The following is a 22,368-nucleotide window of genomic DNA, read 5'->3' as shown; positions in this document are numbered from 1 at the left end:
GCATCAATTCAAAATTGTGCATGCAGGATGAGTGTCCAAATAAAGAGTGAAAGCATCATTTGTGCAGAAGCACTTCACATTAAAAGTGAATGAGAATGCAGTTGTGTGTCAGTACTGCAAAGCAGAACTTAAATATCAGCACAGCACGGCTGCAATGCAAATATATCTTAAAAGAAGACAATCAGATTTGATGGACTCATCCAGTAATGAGAGGCGAGCCATAGATACAGTACGTGCCACTTAGCCTCTTGGAGTAGCCTAGCCTGTCTTTGTCATCACGTTTAATTATCTTGCTTATTATGATTCCTGTATGTCAAAATAATCACTGCTAAAATGAAGATTAGCCACATCATGTTAGGCCCACACAATATGGTGCATAATAACCAATTAACATTAATTATTTCTTGTTAATGTATTGTGTGTTGAGTAGGGCTGAAGAAAAAGGTCACATTGCGATATTTTGAAGTTAAAAATTAACTATATACCTTTAACTTATCTAACAACATAATCTGTCAGATAAGTTACTGGTGCTGACAAGTTGAGTTCTGCCAACAGACACAAAGCAGTGCCAAAGAATCACTTGCTTTTGCTCATTATTGTCACTATAAATACAAAATATTTCTATACACTGGAACACGAATGTCTTTTCGTGACCGGTTTTTGTTCACTTTTCTCCTCTTTATTAATTTTTTTTGTTTAATTTCTCACAAAATCACCATACAGTTTGTGAAACAGTCCAACAGAAAGGACGAAAATGATGTGCTTGTCTTGGAGATCGCATGCCGATCTCATGAAAAAAAAGAGGAGGTAAACTTTAGACTTGATTCTTTAAACCTATACTAGATAAGGCTGAAAAGAAACCATAATTTAAATTGCAGAGCTTGGTAAATGTAGTTTCCTATAAGTAAAAAAAAAAAAAAAGTTTTAGCACAAGTTATTGATGGTTTGAAACCAGCATACTACTGCAGTCCTTGCAATGGGACAATTGCATGTGCATGACATACCGTGTTGATATTAACATCGCACAAGCCTAGCAGTACAGTGGAGATATATATATAGTTAAAGTTGTATTATATTATGAACAATTATTCAGTGAATCATCAGATTAATCTGTAGATTACTTGGTTATTGATATGTGACAGCCCTAATCCAGATCTTCACTCTTACAACATGCAAAAGTTGAAAAAGATCTGTCAAATACTTTTTGAGTTACCATGCTAATGGAATCAAGTGTCTGAAACTGCCCTTTTTTTATTATCCCTGCGTGGCACTGCTTCAATTTTGGGCTGACACTGTCACTCATTTTGAAGAAGATACATACACATGCAGCAACCACAGAATTCCAGATGTACTCTGTCGACAATTTGAGACGCTTCTGTTCCTAAGTTAAGACGATGTTCAAAGGCAGAAAAAATGTAGACTGTCTGGCAGGGACCTGAGTGGCAGCAAAAACATGGACTGGATTGGGAAACACTGGGTTATATGAAACAACACTTCTGTGAGCCTTAGGAATGTATACTACCTCTGTGGAGGGACTAGAGGAGCCGGTACCCAGCAGCATAGGGCACAAACCAGGGCAATGGCAAATACACACACAGTCACACACGAGGTAATTTAGAGGCACAAATTTACCTAAATATTCCTTTTGAAACCTTGGGAGTAAAGCAGAGGATCCAGAGAAATTTCACGTAATACAGAGCAAGAGTAATTGTTGACCCCCCCCCAAAGGTATGAAGTAGCTGCTGCGTGCGGAGCCTCTTCGCCATCCAAACCGAAAAATCACCCACTCATCAGTCTTTTTGTCCTGCTCGGGATCACCTGGAGCCCGTCCCAAGCAGCACAGGGCACAAGTCTGGGGTACATCCTGGGTGGAATTCTAGTCCATCACAGGTCACACACACACACACACACACACACACACACACACACACACACACACACACACACACACACACACACACACACACACACACACACACACACACACACACTAGGGCCCATTGTAGAAGCGTAAGCAACGTCTTCTGGAAAACATCCACAGAACATGGAAAGAACATGTAAACTCCACACACACAGAACAGTGATGGGATTCAAATCCTCAAATTTGGGGTGTCAGACAACAGCACCATGACATCCTACTTACAAGTGTTGAAGTTTGAATGACTGTATGTATTTCAATTATTTTATATTGGTTGCATCATATAAATACAACACAAATAATGTTTACTTGAAGTTACTGAAAAGTAAGTGATACAAGAATCAAAGATTGGTAAATAAAAGCTTTTAAGTAATGTGGATTGTACTTTGGATAAAATCTGCAAGTTGTACTAAAGAAAAGTATGCAAAAAACACAAACTAATTGCAACTTTGCAAAAAATAATTTTATTTTCTGTAGATGACAATTACATAACTGATAATGCTTCGAGAAGAAAAAAAATTATATACCGGTATTATATATATATATATATATATATATAATCTGTTCCAGTTAATCACCCATTCAATGCTTCTGCAAAATTTGAAAAAGATCCATCAAATAGTTTTTGACTTTTTGTCTTAATGGTATCAGGTGACAAAACTTTGTCACTGCTTCGCTTTTGGGGCAATTGGTCCCAAAATTTTATCTGTTCCAGTTTATCACCCATACAATGCCTCTGCACAGTTTGAAAAATATCCTCATCTTATGACATTACAGATTCCTACAAATTCTCCCCAGGAAAGATTAACATATTCATAGCTCATAACGCCACAGTTTGGGTTTGTCTTAGATAGTACAAAGGACTGGAGAAATTAGGTGCTTTATCGTGACATGAAACTGTTCCACTTGCATAGAAAGAAGTCTAACACCATCTGTTTTAGGGAGAGAGGACTCTTCCTTCTAGACATGGATTTCCTTGGGGTGGTTGTTACTTTATCAAGAAAATCAATGGAAATAAAACCAAACTTTGTAAATCGACTACTCAAGGTGCATGAAAATAATGAACAAATGTTAGTTATTAACAGTTTTCAAGGCACCCAAAGTACTTCATAGAAGCAATGGGGGAGACAGGTAAACCACCGTCACTGTGCAGCCCCCACCAGGATAATGCCACTGCAGAAATTCTGCACCAGTGCAGTGCACTTACCACACAGCAGCTAAGGTGGTGAAGGGGCAGGAGATAACTGGTGAATTAGGTATAGGGGATGATTTGGGGGTTAGATATGAAAGGGCCACAGTGGCCGATTTTAGCAAGAACATCAGGGTACCACCCATACGCTTTCTAAAGATGCCCAGAGATCATTCAGGACCTTGATGTTATGTCTCATCCGAAGGACCGAACCATTTTTACAGCAGGGGCATCAGAATCCGCGCGGACCACAGGATGGTCTCCCGTCTGAACCACACCAAGAATTTTTTTTTTTTTTTTTTTCTTGGACTCTAATGATAAGGAAATCTGTGCATCAGATGAGTAATTCCAGTGTTTTTTAAAGCTAATTATTTAATGGGAGAATGAAAAACCACTTCAAAATGACGCATGCTTTTATATTCTCCGTACAAACCAATGCCATTCGATCCAGATCCACTAATGCCAGCCAATCACTATGATTGCCAGTGGCCCAGTAGAATATTCATTTAGATCAAACAGGTACAAATAAAAGGTTTTCCTTTCCTAACCTAAGGCATTCAATAGAACATTCCTATAAAAGCTGTCATAAGTCAAAATGGTGTAAAGCGAAGAAAGAATTACTATTCATTTATATAGGGAAAAATTGAGTTTTCCCCAGAGTGAAATATTAACCTACCAAATCATAAACACATAAAACCTAAAATAACACTTACATGCAGCAAAAGCAGGAATGATGATACACAGCCTACATAAAGTTGATACACTTCATAGATATACATTTTTGTGTGTACATTGTAGTTTCACTTACCAGAATCAAGACAGTCATATGTCACTTAATGACAGGGACACATTATGAGAAATGCTTCAGTAATAAAATACAAGAATTGCAACATAATGCAAAATAATGAAAACAAGTACAATACAAGTGGGAAACAATACTAGTAAAATGCAAATGCAGTCATGCATTACTTAATGGGGATACGTTCTGAGAAATGAGTCACTGGGTGAAAATCATCAAGTGTATTTACACAAAGAGATGGTATACTACACACCTAGGCTATATGGTACAGCTTAAATAATAAAAAGTAGAGTATACTAAATACATAATAGTAATAACTATTTTACTGGCTTATGTATTATGTGCTGTACACAATTGTATGGGCAATTTTTTTTTTATGACTGGGAGCGCAGTCAGTTTGTTTACACCAACATCACCACAAACACGCGAGTAATGCATTGTGCTGTGACGTTACAGAGGCTACACCATTGTTAGGCGATAGGAATTTTTATGCTCCATTATTCTTATATGGAACCACCGTCATATATGCAGTCCGTCGTTGATTAAAATATCATTATGCAACACATGACAGTATAATTGGCTCGCTCACAATCGGCAGGCTATTTTCCACCTTTCTCTTTTTTTGTAAAAGCAAAAATCCTCTTCAGTAAGAGAAAACGGGTGCTAATGCAGGTCGTTTGTAAAAACAAGGAGGTGCAAACAAACATTCGCAAAGCGGAGGGATACCTGTACTGTCACAAAGCATATACCTGTATATTGATCAATGGCATGCTCCCAGTTTGAGTAGTCGGATGAAATGGCATGAAGAATTTAAATAATTCTTAATGAGGAAAAAAAAAATGTTGAGATGAATTTAGTTAGAGATGAATGTGATGTGATGGGGTGACAATGAGGAAGCATATCTGAGAATATGCAAAACGCAGAGTCTTGCTCAGGACGTGGCAGGGCTCTTTGGGTTGTGACTTGCTTCCTGAGATATTTGCATGACAAACAAAAACACATGACACAGGGCTGGGCCCAGGGAACGAGTTTTATTTAAGATACATGGACTGAAGCAGCAGACAAAACTGGTGGATGTGAATAACTGGAAAAAAACATGCAGTATGGCAAAGAGGGGAAAAAAAAAATTCAAGTAGAAAATCTGAGGCAAGACCACTGCAGATATACATTTGGACCTACAAACATGAGTATTTATTCGTAGATTGAATAATCTACAAAACTAGTAAAAACTATAATAGCTTTGTCCCCCCCCCCCAATGACCACACAATTTAGTCCTGGCCACAACACTGAATTCAGATTTCCACTATCCTATACATGCATATAAAAATCTGTCTTAAGTCCTTTAATACCACAGCAATGTGTGACCTGTGGGGAGAAAAGAGGTGAACTCCGTATCATTGATGACATCACGGACAGCAAAGCAGCATATACCTCTCTTGTCCTGCGGTGTCCCAGAGTTGCAGGTGCACTTTAAAGGTCTTCCCTGTCGTTCCACAGGGGCTTGTTGCAGTGTAAACCTGAAACAGATTGGCAAAACAAAGAATTTTGAACCATTGAGGACACTATTTGTTGCTTCTAAATAAAACCAGTATAGCCAATTATAGTTATATATGCATATGCAATAACAGATACAACAGATGCAAACTACATCAGATCTTGAAATTGGATGTTCCACACTAAACTGGTGCTTTTCAATATTTTGACAATTGTATCATGGATAGTGAGCAAATAATTTCTCAGTATCAATATTTCTAGTATTAATCCAGTAAAGTGGAGCCTTTCCCAAGAAGCACAGGGCCCCAAGGTGATTGAACATCCTAGATGGGACACCATGATCACTTTACCTTATGCTGTATATCAAACTGCATAGCAGAGTGTGCACGCTCACTCTCACTCACATTCAGTAAAATTTAGTGCAATAAATGCATGTTCTATAAACATTACCGCTAATTTCCTTTGCCAATTTTTGTTTGTTTTTAATTCATGATATATTATAAACTGAACCAAAAGCGTTATAATGTTAATAATAATTATAGCTAAATAAAACCATTTAAATCTTCTCTCTTACTCTATCCAGGGTAAGTACTAAGAGATAGATGTTAACCCTTCTAACTGATGGGTTCAGCTGCATCCACTACTAACTGGTGTATAAAATCAAGCACAGAGCCATGCTCTCCATAGACAACTGGCACTGGCCAGAAAGGCAATTCTTAATGCTACAACATTGGCCACATGAAGTATGTACCATGGTTCAAAATAAAATAAAATTAAAATTTAATTTAAAAAAACCCCAGTACAAAATGCATTTGGTGGAGAAAAAGTAAACCTTGAGAACCATTTTAAATCAAAACTAAAAGTGCAAATACAGAGAGCTTTTTAGAATAAAAATGATCTGAATAAGAAAACAATACTTTGCCATTTTACAGTGACACCTTCTGGACATACAATGCAAATGGCAATCAATACACGTTTTGCATTTTTAGTTGTCCTACACAACAGTGTAGTATTTACAAGGATAAATTAAAGAGTACTCACCACCCGTTTTTCCCTGAAGTCTATTCCAACTGTCGTGATGAACTTTGGGTTAAACTTGTTGTCTGTGTATCTGTACAGGAAGGTTGTCTTACCAACACCAGAATCTCCCAGAGCTAGGAGCTTAATTAGATAATCATAGTCGCCATCAGTCATTGTGCTGCTTCCAGTGAACCTGTCAATATATGCAAATATTGGTCAATCACTTTCTCTGCATTTTGTCTGATCATTCAGATAAAGCTGAGCCACTAAGGTAGTTATAACATTTCATCTTCTAGGACTTAAGCGTATTTTCTACTGCCACACCACAAAATGTCTGAAAAATTCAAAAGTAGTCAAACACATACTGAATTCCAGATATGACTGTTCTGATATATGTTGTTTGTCTGGAGCCATTTCTACAGTAAATTTAATCCCCACATGGTTCAGATAATTAAAATTGTAATCAATTAGTTTTCAGCATAGTTAAGTCATTTACTATTGCTATTGCATGCTTAGTGTTCAGACAAACTATCCCATTGGACAATATACTGTATACAGTCACATGAAAACAATCAGGACACCCCCATAGAAACCTGTCTTTATTTAACATATGGACATGTGATCTTCATTTTAACAATACTGAGAGATTTAAGGTAATATAACTAAACAAATAACACTGAAGAAATATCTTTTAAAAATGATTTGTAAAATGTAATAGAAATGTAATTTCTTGTGAGGAAAAAATTAGGACACCCACATATTCATTACTACTTAATATGCCTAGAATTAGATGCAAGTGCCCCACAACAGTACAAATGATCAGAACATCATTACAGTAATTTGGAGGAGCCGGTCTTATTTAAACCTCAGACATTCAGTTTGGTTTGCTTAAAGTTAGCGGTTTCTCCATGGTGAGTGGTTTAGCGGTTTAGCAGTTAGAGATGTGCACTTGAAATTAAGATTGCTGGGTTTAATCCCCAACTATCAAAGTACCACTGAAGTACCCTGAGCAAGATACCATCCCCAAGCACTGCTCCCTAAGCGCTGAATTAGCCGCCCCTGCCATGCCACGATGTGACATGAGGGTTAAATGCAGGACACATTTTGCTGTTGTGCACTGGGTGCTATGGCAGTGTTTCCCAACCCAGTCCTCAGGGAATCCCAGACAGTCCAAGTTTTTGCTCCCTCCCAGCCCCCAGCCAATCAGGAACATCCAATATCTGATACAGGTGTGCTGGGAACTGAGAGGAAGCAAAAACGTGGACTGTCCGGGGTTCCCCGCGGACTGGGCTGGGAAACACTGTGCTATGGTATGACAACTAATCACTTTCCCTTTCCCCAAAGAGCTCTCTGTGGCTATCAGAAAGAAGATTGTAGATGTATACGAGTCTAGGAAGGGATATAAAGAAATCTCAAAAGAATCTGAAGTTGGCAATTCCACTGTCCAGAAAATAATTCACAAGTGCAGAACATTTAAAAACTCCCACCAAGGCCAGGTCAGGCCATCCTAGCAAGTTCATCCCAACAGCAAAATGCAAGATACTTAAAAGAAGTTTCCAAAAAGCTCTTGCCACAGTTGATGTCTAAGTACAAACATCGACCATCAGAAAGAGAGACATTTATGGGAGATGTGCAAGGAGGAAACCCTAGCTGTGAAAAAGGGGGGGGGGGGCAAGATTGAAGTTCCAAAGAACACCTAGACAAAGACCAAGACTTGAGGAGCAATGTGCATTGGAAAGGTGAATCTAAACTTATATGGACACAGTAACAGAGGACATGTTTATTGTAAACCAAAGAGAGCATTTGAGCAAAAGAGCCTCATACCAACAGAGAAGATGGGGGTGAAAATGTCGTGGTTTGGGGCTGCTTTTCTGTGGGAGCGCCTGGTCAGCTCACCATTACAGAATCCATATGAGTTCTTCATTTTATCAGAGGGTGCTTGAGGAAAATGTGAGACCATCTGTCCAAAAATTGAAGCGGAGGTGGACCATGCAACATGACAGTGACCCAACACCAGTAAATCCACCAAGGAATGGCTCAACAGAAGGATAACAGAGTTCTGGAATGGCCAAGTCTAAGCTCAGATCTTAATTCTATTGAGATGCTATAAGATGATTTGAAACAGGCTGTGCACATAAACACCTCAAGCATTATACAACTAAAAGAATTTTGCATTGAGGAGTGGGGAAAACTTTCTGCTATTCAATGTCAGACACTGGTAGATGGTTATGGGAAATGTTTCATTGAGGTTATTTCAGCTAAAGGTAGCTGAAAGGTAGCATACTAGCTATTAGGGCACACAATGTCCTTTTTTATTCCTTAAGAATAACAGATTAATAAACACCAAAAGTGTGGTCACATTTCACATCAACACCACATGAAATAGATGAATGATATTTGGTTGTTATAATTTTTCCCCCAGCATAACATACATCTTACCCCATAACAACATTAACTGCCGCTGAGGAACCTAGTTCCTGACTCTGAGCCACTGGTCCGTCTCGACCGGGAACTTTTGCTGCTCCTGGTCACTTTTGGGTGTTTTACTGTGACCTTTACGCTAAATAATCATAGGAGATGCAAAAAAGCTCGAACGTTAAACTTCACACTTGTAATTTCATTCCAAACTACACCGCATTGCCAAAACAAAGGACAAGCAAATTGTTTTTTTACTGAGTGGAATCGATAGCAATCAAAATGGGACACAGCCTTTGATTTATATTAAATTTATACAACACGCGACATATTTATAACTCATTATTAAATCTGGCCAGCAGATCGATCTTTCATTTTCCTCAGAATAAAAAAAAAAACAGTATGTTTCACCGCTAACATCGGCGATATGGGACAGAAATATTTTGAATTTTCCGATGAACAAATATGGATATATGCAAGCAAAAACATATCCATTAATGCATTAAACTTAATTGAAGTACAAAATAATTCCGTCTGCTAAATATCTGCTAAAAATGCTACTATTAACTCTTTTCCCAGCACTTCTGCAAAACTTCCAAGTTGGTTTGGTGTGGTCAACCAACCAGCAAGTTTAGACACCAGAGGTTTCCAGCACCTATCACTGAGTCACAGGGAGGCCTAGAAAATATCCATATGTAATGTTCATACTCTAATGATAAATTGTATGAGGGGATTCCGCTATTGTCTGCAGCAAGAGATTCTTATCAGGGGACTCGCGGTTGTAGCCCAAATGAGTTGATTTTTGGTTAAACCATGCAAGGACCTTTGAAACTGCTGAAAGCAGAAACTAGTGGCAGGTAAGTCTAGTACAGAACACGATGTGCATATTGCAGGAAGAGCAACAAAAGCTGGATGATGGATATTGATAAGTGAAGCAGAGCCTGAGAATCAGAGATGGCTGACAGATAAATCAATGGGCAGCTGATATGTAGAAGCAGGAACGCAAACACACTCTCACACAACTGCCTATTTTTAGAGACACGTTGCTGCCTTGTTTACATGTTGAGGTTCTGAGAAACCTGTGTAAAATACAACCTAAGTCAAGAAGTCTTTCTGTCAAGGAATAGTGTGGGCAAAATCACAAGCTCTGTTCAAACTTGGATTATATATACAGTTTATCATAGTGGAATTTGGTAGGTATATTACTGCTTTGCAGATTACTTCATCGCTGTATTCTGTGGGCAAGACTGAACTGGCCCCTGACTAAAAGAGTCGCATCATCGCTAGACTTTAATTTATAAAAATAAAATGATCTGGTGGAATAAACTCCATAAAAAGCCTAATATTGAATGATTTTGTGACTTACAGTATGTAAAGATACAACAATAATCCTAACCAATGCTGGCACTTTAATGTACATATTTTGTAAGCTGTGCTCCTGAGTCTTGGGTCTGACGTGAGTTTCATTTTCCCCCTCACTGCAAATTTGGATGCCAGCCCACTGCAGGGCACATACAAGCTCAGACTCGGCGACGTCACCGACCCTATCGGCATGTCATTGGACAAGAAGAAGAATCTCACGCGATTCTGAGAGATCATGCAAACTCCACACACAGCGAGCAGAGACCCCTAATTCTGGATGTATGAGGCAAAACGGAAACCGCTTCAGCTACCATGTCAGATATAGCTCCCCCCTACCCCAAACGCATGCTCACATAAGTAACTAGGGATTAAGGACCAGGGGGTCGTTAATACTTAATGCTGGCATTTAGTCAGCTTATGCAGCATCTTTGCAGATGCCCAGCACACTGAAGCCCTGCTCTTCTGCAGTGTCACACCTATACATTCTTATCAGTCAAATACAACAAAATTCAGAAAACTGTGCGCCCATATGTATGCGTCTACAGTATGTAACGTATTGGCTTGAATATGACCACCCCCCTACTTTTTGGCTACTATTTTTTTTTGGAAAACTTACCATCTTTACTAACAACCACTATTGGTATAATATTAGCAGCAGCACAGCCAGGGAAGCCAACAATGTACACGACACTCAGGGCTACACGCTAAACACATGCATTGCCGGGATCGCCAACTCACGCATCTGGCGTGACTCTCACGCTCATGCAAGAAATCATATGACAAATATATTATGGGAAGTTAAAACATTCCTTAGAAAATACTGTATTTGGCGCCATATAGTACCTTTTCTCTCGGCCCCGAATAAGGAGATACCACTTTTCAGACATATAAAAAAACTAAAAATGTTAATTTTCGGCCAACATGGTACTTATATTTATTTCTCATTGACATTACGGCCAGTATTTCCATGACATGAGAGTTAGAAGTGTGACAGAACACTAATATTATAGACAGAACCCTGGAGGGATTTTTGTTAAGGTGGGCACAATGTATTAAATCATGTGCACAATATACTTTAACATTCCCACGAAATACTAAATAGACATAATCCCTAATAAGTGAAAATGATTTGCTGGTTTTAAAATGCTTACATTTCCGACTCTGTGACCCTTTCAGAACTTGGGTCGCAACCCCGTGGGTTGAGAATCGCTGCCCTACAGTACCTCCATGAGGGACATGGCGGTGTGCCTTTTCCAAGGCCTCAAAACACATGCCGACTGGTTGGGCAAACTCCCATAAACCCTCTAGTATCCTTATGAGGGTGAAGAGCTGGTCCAATTTTCCATGACCAAGGGTATGTTTCCCAAAATATGCATGTAAACTATGGAACTATTCAAGTACGATGCAGATGTTTCCCAGTTCAAACTAAGGAGGTAACGACACTGCAAACCTGCATGATACGAAACATCGTAACACCATGACAGGCACCAACGACCTAACGGCCACAGCTCCACACAGCCGCCTCGGCAAGGGAGGCTCAGAACATCGCCCATTCAGGCTTAATGTTTCCAACCTCCCTCGAGAAGCAAGAGAAGTTCTGCTGGAGGTGTGAGTTGACAGGGATCCACGTTATCTTTTCACATTGTGCCGCATGGAAATCGGCTCACGCTCCACAGTGAGAATCAGACCTGTAACGAGGTTCCTGAGAGGCTTGCAAAAAGATCCAGGGAATAAGATTCGATGGCCGGGTTCAGCAGATGGCGGCTACAGGCTCCATTTTTGATTGTCACTGCAATTCCAATTTTTGGGTGACTTGGGTTTTGGTCAAATATAGATTTTTATCCACATATTGTTTTCCTCAAGTGACAATAAGATTCATCAATGATTAAATGGAGCAAATAGAGTAATAACAGTTAACTGTCTTAACCTTGTGAACAGGGTATCTAGTGATGGCACTGACAAAGGTGACTATTCATCCGTATAATGTTTTTTTTCTGAAGCATTTAAGAGATCCATCAAATACTTTTTGACTTATCACATTTTGCTGCCACCAAGTGGCATCACTCCAATTTTGTGGTAATCCGTCTCAACACTTAAATTCCATTCTGGCACCCATACAATGGTTCTAAAAAGTTTGCAAAACATCCATAAAAAGTTTGAGTATTTTCCTAAGAAGTAAAGAGTCTTCAGCGGCTGTGAACCGGTGGCAAAACCATGTGTATTCCCCAAAATCCAGGGAATACAATGAGGATTAAGCAAAATACATTATAATACCTGCAGCATTTAATGTTAATGTAAGCCCCACAGGCAGAGTCTCTGCTAACAAACAGCTGTCCACAGTTAACACTTCCTTGGCAGCTGGAAACTGCTCTTAAGTGTTCACCTTCTACTCAGACACAGCAGGGTGACCAGTGCTAATTAGCAGCAAAACATTACATTCATTCTCCATTCCAGAGACATCATTATCAGTCCTCATCTATTACCCTTCCACTACTCAGAAACAAACTGTCACATTCATTTATCTGATGCGTTTTTACCCAGCGTGACTTAAACTAAAGATAAGGGTTATAACTTAAACACGCTCTAATGGATTAAAACCCACATTTGCATTTTTAGTACAATGCTTTGCTTTTGAAGCTACAGGAACTATATTCATTCATTGACTGCAGGTTTACCGCCTCTCAGAAAAACATTCTGGCGGCTGTGGAATGCCTAGGTTATTTGTCAAATGAACTTCAAAGATCAGTCTGTTTTTCCCTCATATTTTGCCAGAAGTTTCCCCCCCCCCCCCCCCCCATGTTTTTTAAACAATAGAAACACCATTGAAGTCTGAATGAGTAATATGGTACACTGTGAAAAGGATGATGATTGATTTGTCTTTTACATACACTACCAAAACAAAAGCTTAGCATAATTAACAAGTACCTTATAGTGGACTTTCCTCAAAATATTGCATATTATGCATGTGTTGTGACAGACTGCATCCTACCCTGTGCTTCCTGAGATAGGTCATAGGCTCATTGTGATACCAGTGCAGTAACAAGATGGATGCATATTTTCATTCAGAGGATAACCAGGCATAGAGGTTAGAAGGGTGTTCAATAGGACTAGAGGTCATTACTACTGTTTGAGCCGGAGGAGAATACAAGCTCCAACCAGTGGTGAGCAATATGATGAGAATTTATAATGATGGGTTGGAATTATATTCACGATAAGCTTCTCAGATTTATCACAAGAATTGTGATGCAGCATTACATCCACACTTACTCTTATTTAGTTGGCACGTTTGTCCAGACCAACATAAGTGCTGTCGAGGATTCAACTGAGCAGAAGTGTGGCTACAACAAAAACAGACTGATGTGAAACAAGGCAATTTCAGCATGCATAAGATCTTAGTGGATCTGAACTTAGTGACTAGATCTTGAACTGAAAACTTACTTGATCTTTTCTAACCAGACAGTTGACTTGGTTAAAAAAAAATAAACACACCTTTATATACCATCAAACTGTTAAAAAAACCATTGCAGTCATGTCAGGAGGTAAACACTCAGTCCACAAATGGGTTGCTAATGCCGTCGACCAAACGGCGTCATGGTGTGGTTTTTGAGGAAGAATTGATTCTCCTTTGATTATGAAATCCAACCTGGACGAAATGAACCGTAATCTGAAAACTTTTAAAAGATACCATCCATACAGCAGGTGCAAACACAACCAATTTTATTCAGCAGCAGTTCTTTGGGCACAACAGCAGTATGAGGTGTTGCCACATGAGTTCATCTAATACAAAATGCTCACAGCACACCAGGGGAATTACTTCCTCACTTATGAGCATGAACTGTGTGTAGTGACCAAACGGACAAGGTCACTCAGCTTACTCTTACTTGGTTAATACAAGAAATCCTTGGAGTAAGGTCACTGCTCATAGAAATCCAGATGAGCCAGCTGATGGGTCCTAAAAGCTTGGCAGTCCTCATTGGAGTTGTTCAGAAAATGCTCCACAAGGAGAGTAAAATACCACCCAGCTAGAATCCCAGAGAAGCTGAACTACATGAGCAGGGAAAGGGCCACCTGGACTGGTCTGCTCAGGTTCTTGCCATTAAGACCCTCAAGAAGTGTTCTTAAGATTGATGGATATTTCAACATTTATTAACATAACTATACACTAATCAACATAACCTATTATACTCAATAAAATCTATATTTAATGCTTTGGGGAGCTATTCATGACGAATCATATTTAACACATTTTGCTACGCAGTAAAAGAAAATGGCCACTTTAATGTGACAGCTACTATGTAATCTTCTATGTCCCATGTGATTTCTGAGATAAGCAGATTATAGATATAAAAGGACTACTAATGATAGTGTTAAATGGCATGAATGGGGGTACAAGTTTCCACAGAGGAGGACACCAGCCCAACACAGAGCAACAGAAGAAACACTACAACAAAAACCAGAGACAAAACCAAGAAGATCCTGCACAAGTGCAAACTCATTATTGCAGTCATCACAGCTTTGCTACCATAACTTGGAAATATTCAGTTATGACATCATTTAAATATGCCAATTGCCAACAAGTCAGGTTTTATTTGTGCATAATTCTAAAGTCCATGCTGTTTTTCTACATGTTATTTGGAAAGATCAGTTTGTTACAATGTAAAGGAAGAACCTGGGATAAACTGTCCCTTTCTCTGCTCTAAGTGAAGGATATGTTTAAAGGTTCTAGGGGGAACAGGGGACAACTTAAGAACAGGGTCAGTTTAGGCGTGGGTGGCATCAATTTTTTCATAGGTAAAGGGCACACTTAGATATCTCACACACACACACACACACACACACACACACACACACACACACACACACACACACACACCTTGGAAACTCTGACATATTTTTGGGAGGAAACCCCAAGATGGCATGGGGCGAACATGCAAACTCGCACACATGGAGCCATACCAATACCAATTTACTTATAAAAACAACCACTTGGCTGACCAAAGTGCTGTACATCATATAACAAATACAAATATAAACAACCAAAAAAAAAAAAAAAAAACACAAAACAAATAAAAGCAAAAGAATAATCAAAAAAAAAAAAGAAAAGATGAGTCTCAGTCACCACAACACACTGGACCAAAAGCCAAAGAGTAAAAATGGGTTTTTAAGTGAGATTTAAAAACAAGAGATGGAGCTTGCCTCACATGCAATGGCAAATCGTTCCAGAGTTTGTGCAACTACCGCAAAAGCTCTATCGCCCCATAGTTTATGATTTGCCTTTGGTACAGATAGAAGCAGCTGGTCTGCTGATCTAAGTGATCGAGATGGAGCGTATGGGTGAAGCAGTTCTGCTAAATAAGGAGGGGTACAGCCACTAAGGCACTTAAATACAAATAAAAGAATTTTAAACTGGATTCAAAACTGGACAGGAAGCCAGTGAAGCGAGGTTAAAATTGGAGTAATATGCTTTTGCCAGTTAAAAAAGTGCAGTGGCATTCTGCACCCGCTGTAAACGCGCAATCAATGTCTGACTAATTCCTATAAGAAGCGAGTTACAAAAATCAAGACGTGAAGTCACAAAGGCATGCATCACCGTTTCAAGTTCTCTTTTAGACCAGGGTTCTTCAACTCTGGACCTCGATTCCAAATCCAGCCCGTGTTTTCAGTTCTCCCAGGTAGTTGTTCAATAATTACTGATTCTGATTGGTCAGAGGCTTCACACCTGACTGACAGGTAAAGGAAGGCTGGAAAACCAGCAGTGCTCGGACCTCGAGGACCGTGAGTTGAATAACCCTGTTTTAGACCATGGCGAAGACTCAAACCCTGGTCTGAGAGATTTGACGCAAGAGTGACAACCACTGCACCAAGGCTCCAGCCCGAAATTGCAGCCTTCAGAAATATTAAATATGTGAACACATTATATGCCTATAAACATTATAAAATGAAAACAAATTAAAATAATTAAAATGTGTAAAATAGACGGGCATCAGGTATTGAATACATCAAACAAATGACTAGTAATGTAACAAGTTTAACGGTCAGAAAGATGCTCAGTTAATGTTTAACATAGTTGGAAGAACCATGAATAATACTACTAGAGACTCGAAATTTTAAGGGAAATCTGATGCCAAAGTGACAGCTAACACAACATATGACGGCATCTGGAATATCTGTGACAGATACCAAAAAACAGAACAAAATTTTAATGTTCTTATTTACAGCATATTCAATGGATTAGCTACAACCAACGAGAAAAACCAAAGTATTTTTAATTCTTTGTTCTTCCACTTAGAAATTTAAATATAAAACACACACACAGAGCTGAGAGCAAAGCATGTGACTTGAGTGCACAGTAATGCCATTTATCTTGGAGCACTTTGCATGACAAATTGACAAAATGTATTGTTATCATAAGTTGTTATAAACCTACCTTACACGCAATTAAATTGTCTCATAATAAAAAGTTTGCTGAATTCCCCACAATACATTTGACCAACCAACTACTGCACTACTACAGATAGAATCTGCCAAACAAGGAGGCTAGGAATAAAAAAATGTTAAATGTTAAGAACATGAATAGATTCAAATCATAGAAGAAAAAAAGTACCGGAATCAATGTACGTCTACAATATCAAATACTTGCTTAGAACATTTTTACAAAAAAAAAAAAATCAGTATCTTATATGACCACTAAAACAACTGTGTGAAATGGAAAATAAAAGTGTGTCTTTAACATACTGGGTGTAGAGGACTACTAATCTTTCAGCATTATTACTGTTTTATTAATTTTCAACCTGTTCCATCGAGAAACATTTAACCATTTTACAGTAAAGAGAAGTGCATGCGCTAAGGGATTACTGTGTGATCGATTAAGCACGAACAATAGATTGTTACAGCTTTTCCACAACTAAAGTGTAGATCCGGGTGGAGTGCCTTGTTTGCATTGCTGTGAATTTACGTTTACCCTTTCACGTCCATCAAATAAGCCAAACCACAGAGCCTATCGATGCTGGACTGCTAAGGTAATACATAAATTGGTGACCAACTTTAAGCTTTCCCCTTGGCATAATTAGACATAGATATACATTTTAAATGGAAGAAAAGGTGAGATCGTGCCCAGTGAATATACGGTTTATCATCGCAAAACTCAAACAGGAACATACCAATTATTCAAAATTATACAGAATGACACATTCGTCACATACAGGCACAAAAAGAGTGTTTTCTAAAAACAAAGACCTTTGCAAATACAACACTTATTGCATCCATTCGTTATGTAGCACGGAAACAGTGCAGTTCGTGACTATATAGGAAAGGATCTGCCCCCTCCCCAGCTTGGTATGTGCCGACCAGACTAATGCTTTAGTGGCAGCAAACTCGAAGACAATGTAACAATATAACATTTTATAATGACGACACACACCTAGCTACTAACATTCTGTTTAAATATATTAAGGTATTAAATGTTTTGTACTTACATAATAATAATACAACTGCACAAATCGTGTCAGTAGGCGTCTGCCTAGCCCATTTCTCCTCAGCGCGGAGGATTTATTTTTTTCTTCTTCAGTGCCTAAGAAAACCTATACTAAGATGATGACTTTCTTGAATTCGTTTAATTCTTTGTATTAAATATAATTTGCCTTAGCGGCAGTATCTACTTGGTCAGAGGGACATACTTGGGTTTGGTGTTTGACTGGCGAGCTTCCATCTTTACCGTCTTCTGTGCATGTTGCTTCTTCCCTTTCGCAACAAGCAAACACTTCAACGCTGGGACGTATATAACTTGTTAGCCGGTGCGTCTGGGTCCTAGCGCCCGGGGCCATATTACAATAATGTTGTTTTCAGTTTGAAGAACGGCAACAGGTTGCGTGGTCTCGTATTTATACTTACTCAGTAGATCTTTAATCATTTTACATATGGCCAAACAATTAAATCAAATTAAATTAACTTAACTAAATTATAATGTGTAATCAATAGTTATGCCGTAGTACATTCATTATTAGAAAAAAACTTCGCATTTATTCTCAATATCTCTGAACTTATGTTTTTGTTACTAATGTTCACTCTCCGCTGGATTACCGGAGTTTGATTTCCAGCAAGTCAACACTAATGTAGACAGTGTATGAAAGAGGTATCATTACAGGTGACCTTATACCAGAGCAGCTGAAGCTGTAGCTGTTTTGCAGTGAGAGGAATGCTATGTGTGGCAGCCCAAGCGGCACCTTTGATTTCAAGATAGACTACAAATTTATGTGAGAATAAAAATTTCTTATAAAAAAGGCATTGACCCAAAACATTCGAATTTCTATATGCGCAGCAAAACATTCGAATTTCGATATCTTATAAGATTCTGTGTAGTTAATATCCTGTATAGAAAATAAGATTTAATTAATTCAGCCAAAAAAAACAGACCATCAAAGAGTAAACCTACAGATCAGACTATATATAGTAATTTTATGAATGGGAACATTCCAGCACCACTGTGTGTTACTAAAATGTGAATTTAGGCATTTTAGTAACACGCTAGCAAAAGATTCACCTACAAAGATTTCTTGCTGTTAAGACAAGACACATCTCTATATTTGCCCCTAGGCAACGTCGAATTGCCCCTATTTGCCCCAAGGCATAGCTCTCACCATGCAGGATTAAACAACAGAGCTTAAAAATACAAAAAAAAATATATATATAATGCAAAAATTGCAATATAATACAAAATAAAATAATGACTCCAGGTACAATAAGCTACAAGTGGAAATGCAATACAAGTAAAAAGCAAGTGCAGTCATGCATCACTTAACAATTAATAATGGGGATACCTTCTGAGAAATGCGTCGTTAAGTGAATCAGTCGTTTTATGAAAATCGAGTGCACTTATACAAACTTTTACCGTAGGTGGTATAGCCCACTACACACCTAGGCTATTAGGGTTACCAAACGTCCGGTTTTTCCCAGACACGTTCTCTTTTTGGGCCCCTAGGCGTTCATCAGAGTATTTTTGACAGAAAATTCACACAGCGCAGATAAACCGGTTACATATGCTCTATAAGAACGAATATTCAGATTACAACTGAAGAAAATAAAATGCTGTATTTTTATTAATAGGCTGTTGTATAATTGGGCAAATCCATATCGTAGCGCACATTCACACCGGTATTAAGTATGATACCGGTGTACCGCCCACCTCTAAGTGACGTCACCTTCCAGAAACCATTGGCACTTTGACACTTTGTCTTCGTGTGAACAGTGAATCGTGTCGTTTGTTTGAAGTTTAACAAACTTTAGCTTAGCATTTTGTAACTTTTGTTGTAAAGACTTGTATACATTTATATTGTGTCAACTGTGTGTGGATTGTAAAAGGAGAGTTAACCGCAAGGTAACCGTTTGTCCCGGTTTTACAGAGTGATTAGGGAAAGCTCATTAATATTCATAAGGGAAGCGCTACCTGATGGCCAGTGAATGGGAAAATGTGCTGTGAAGTCACCACGCGATAGGAATTTTTCAGTTCCATTATAATAGTGGGTGTAGGCAAAGAAAACACTGTTGTATTGTAATGTCCTGTCCATCATGTTTACCTGAACCTGCTGTTCCCCCCCCACTCCCTTTATTTGTTTGTTTGTTTGTTTGTTTGTTTGTTTGTTTTATTTCTCGTTCCTTCCCCAATGTTAATCACCACCAGCTGCCTCTTGTTTGCTCCCTTGTAGGTTTTGAATTTAAGTGCTTCCCAGTCTTATGCCCCACAGATCATTGACGTTGTTACCCCATTTGTCCGTTCCCTGCCATCCAATAAAACCTCTTTTTGCTTGAATCTCCCTTGTTCCAGATTGCTCAGTCCCCTCGGGTGTGACAGAATGACAGATCTCATACAGACACCCGCAAGCTGCATGCTAACTCTTCTAGGGCCTCTCATTCTCCGCGTCTTCTGCAACCAGGCATCTATTGCTATCTCCGGCCAGCACTCCTTCATGGCTCATTGACAATCCTTTGATCAATCCCCTGAGTGATAGCGACCACCACCTTGCCCCCCAATGGCCAGGTGCTCCACCTGGCCATGGCTGATATGAGGAGAATTCTGCTCAGACTCAACCCCCAGTAGGCCACCATACCAGACAACATTCCTGGTCATGTGCTCAGCGGATGTGCAGACCAGTTGGCAGATGTCCTAACTGTCACACCAGCGACAGCGAGCGACCACACCCCCTTAGCTAAGCCACACCTCCCTTCGTTATATAAACCCCGCACGACCGTCGCTCAGTGCGAGGTATTGTATTATGCAACTTCCGAGCAATTCTCTCCTTTGTCTGTGTTCCAGCTCCGATCCGCCCGACTCTTCTTGCCCCCGCTTCCCGCATTGCCTGCTCCGTCCCACTCCGATCCGACCCAGCCCTGATTTTCCCTCGTGTTCTCTCCCGGTGTCTCCCGTCTCCGTCTTCGGACTGACTCCCCGGCTCCACGACCTCCCTGCGCTCGACCCAACTACTCCTACAGATATTCCTCTTGCTATGGTATTTTGTGTTGGACTGATTTCGGTTTTGACCCTGCTTGTCTTTCGATCTCCCCTGGGGACTGCCCCGAATAAAGACTGCCAAGCTCTACCAGAGAGTCGTGGTGTTACACTAACTGACATCTTCAATATCTCTCTGAGCACCACTGTCATTCCAACATGCTTCAAAGTCACCACCATCATTCCTATGCCAAAGAAGTCTCCATTGTCATGCCTTAACCATTACCACCCTGTCACACTTACACCCATCATCATGAAGTGTTTCGAGAGGCTCGTCACGAGGTACATAAAATCACAGCTGCCCCCTTCACTGGACCCCTGCAATTTACGTATCGTCCCAACTGCACAACAGATGATGCCGTCACCACCACTCTTCACCTGGTCCTCACCCACCTGGACAAAAAGGACACTTATGTGAGAATGCTGTTTATAGATTTTAGTTCAGCATTCAACACAATCATTCCTCAGCATCTGATAGGAAAGCTGAGACTACTGGGCCTGAACACCTCCCTCTGCAATTGGACCCTGGACATCCTGACTGGAAGACCTCAGTCAGTCTGGACTGGCAGGAATGCCTCCGGTACCACCACGCTGAGCATCAATGGATCCCCAGTGGAGATCATACAGGGTACCAAGTTTTTTGGTGTTCACACACAGAGAACCTCACGTGGACCCTCAACACCAGCTCCATCGCCAAGAATGCCCAGCAGTGACTCGATTTCCTAAGGAGACTGAGGAGTGCACCCCCCCCAATCCTCACCACTTTCTACTGCAGAGGGACTGTAGAGAGTACTCTGCAGGTAGCTCCATCATGGCTAGGTACTGGAATTGCTCTGCTTTGGACAGCAAGATCTCACAGAAGATAGTGAGAACAGAAGAAAAGATCATCAGGGTCTCTTTCTCCTCTGTCGCAGACATTTACACGTCACATCCACAAAGCCACTAGCACCAGCACAGTAATCGCGCACTATAGAGTGAGCCCAAGGTAAGTTTATATACTGTATGTATATAGATGAGCTTCTGGATGAGCTCACTCCTGATGCTGATCCTCAGGAGGTGGAGGAGGTCCGGTGGCTTATCAAGGGGTTGGGGCTACTCCGCGAACAAAATGCAGCTCAGCCCACTGCCTCTGTACCCATCAATTACCTGCAGCCCACCACTAAGGCATCTGATTGCCTCTTGCCGCAGAAGCACCCGCTGGCTTCCATCAGTCCCGCTCTGAGGTACAGTATTTGTTGGCTTCTTGCTACTTGCTGCCAAAGCACCCGCTCACTGCCCTCAGCTCTCCACGGATGAGTCCACTGATTTTCTACAGGTCTCAACAAATGATTTCGCTGGCTCCCCACAGCTAGCCGCTGATTTGCCCGCTGGCCCCCAGCAGCTAACTGCTGGTCCGCTCACCATCTCCAGCCATGGGAGGCGAAGGTGGGGGAAGCAGGCTGAACCTGTCCCAGAGCCCATTATGCAGGACTCTGATGAGGCCACCACCATGCCTCTAGAGCCAGTCGTTGTTTCAGCTATATCTCCAGAGCCTGTTGCTGCCCCCAGGGCCCATCTATGCTGCTGCTGTGCCTGGTGCTGGAGAGACCTACGCCTCTGCCGTGTCCGGCCCAGGAGAGGCCATTGCTGCACCCAGTCCTGGAAGAACCGCTCCATCCCAGTTCCAGAC

General features: G+C 40.2%; 1 protein-coding gene across 3 annotated transcripts in view; it reads right to left on the bottom strand.

The window, feature by feature from the left end:
* Positions 1-18,031, bottom strand: part of rab27b (RAB27B, member RAS oncogene family) — a 31,158-nt gene extending 13,127 nt beyond the window's left edge. Inside the window, exons 1-4 of one of the 3 annotated variants that reach the window (XM_072714180.1) lie at positions 17,875-18,031; positions 17,674-17,768; positions 6,443-6,614; positions 5,339-5,424 (exon numbers count right to left, since the gene is read on the bottom strand). In XM_072714180.1, the coding sequence (XP_072570281.1) occupies positions 5,339-5,424; positions 6,443-6,614; positions 17,674-17,675 (260 nt within the window). In that variant the 5' untranslated portion in view covers positions 17,676-17,768; positions 17,875-18,031. Of the gene's footprint in view, positions 1-5,338; positions 5,425-6,442; positions 6,615-17,673 lie in introns of all 3 variants that reach the window. The other 2 variants (XM_072714179.1, XM_072714178.1) reach the window with 2 other exon arrangements.
* Between the last annotated feature and the right edge of the window lie 4,337 nt (positions 18,032-22,368).

This window comes from Paramormyrops kingsleyae, chromosome 7 (genome assembly GCF_048594095.1).
Source record: "Paramormyrops kingsleyae isolate MSU_618 chromosome 7, PKINGS_0.4, whole genome shotgun sequence".
In the NCBI taxonomy this organism is placed as follows: domain Eukaryota; kingdom Metazoa; phylum Chordata; class Actinopteri; order Osteoglossiformes; family Mormyridae; genus Paramormyrops; species Paramormyrops kingsleyae.
Note: the sequence above shows the minus strand (reverse complement) of the source record. Positions and strands in the feature narration are given on the sequence as shown.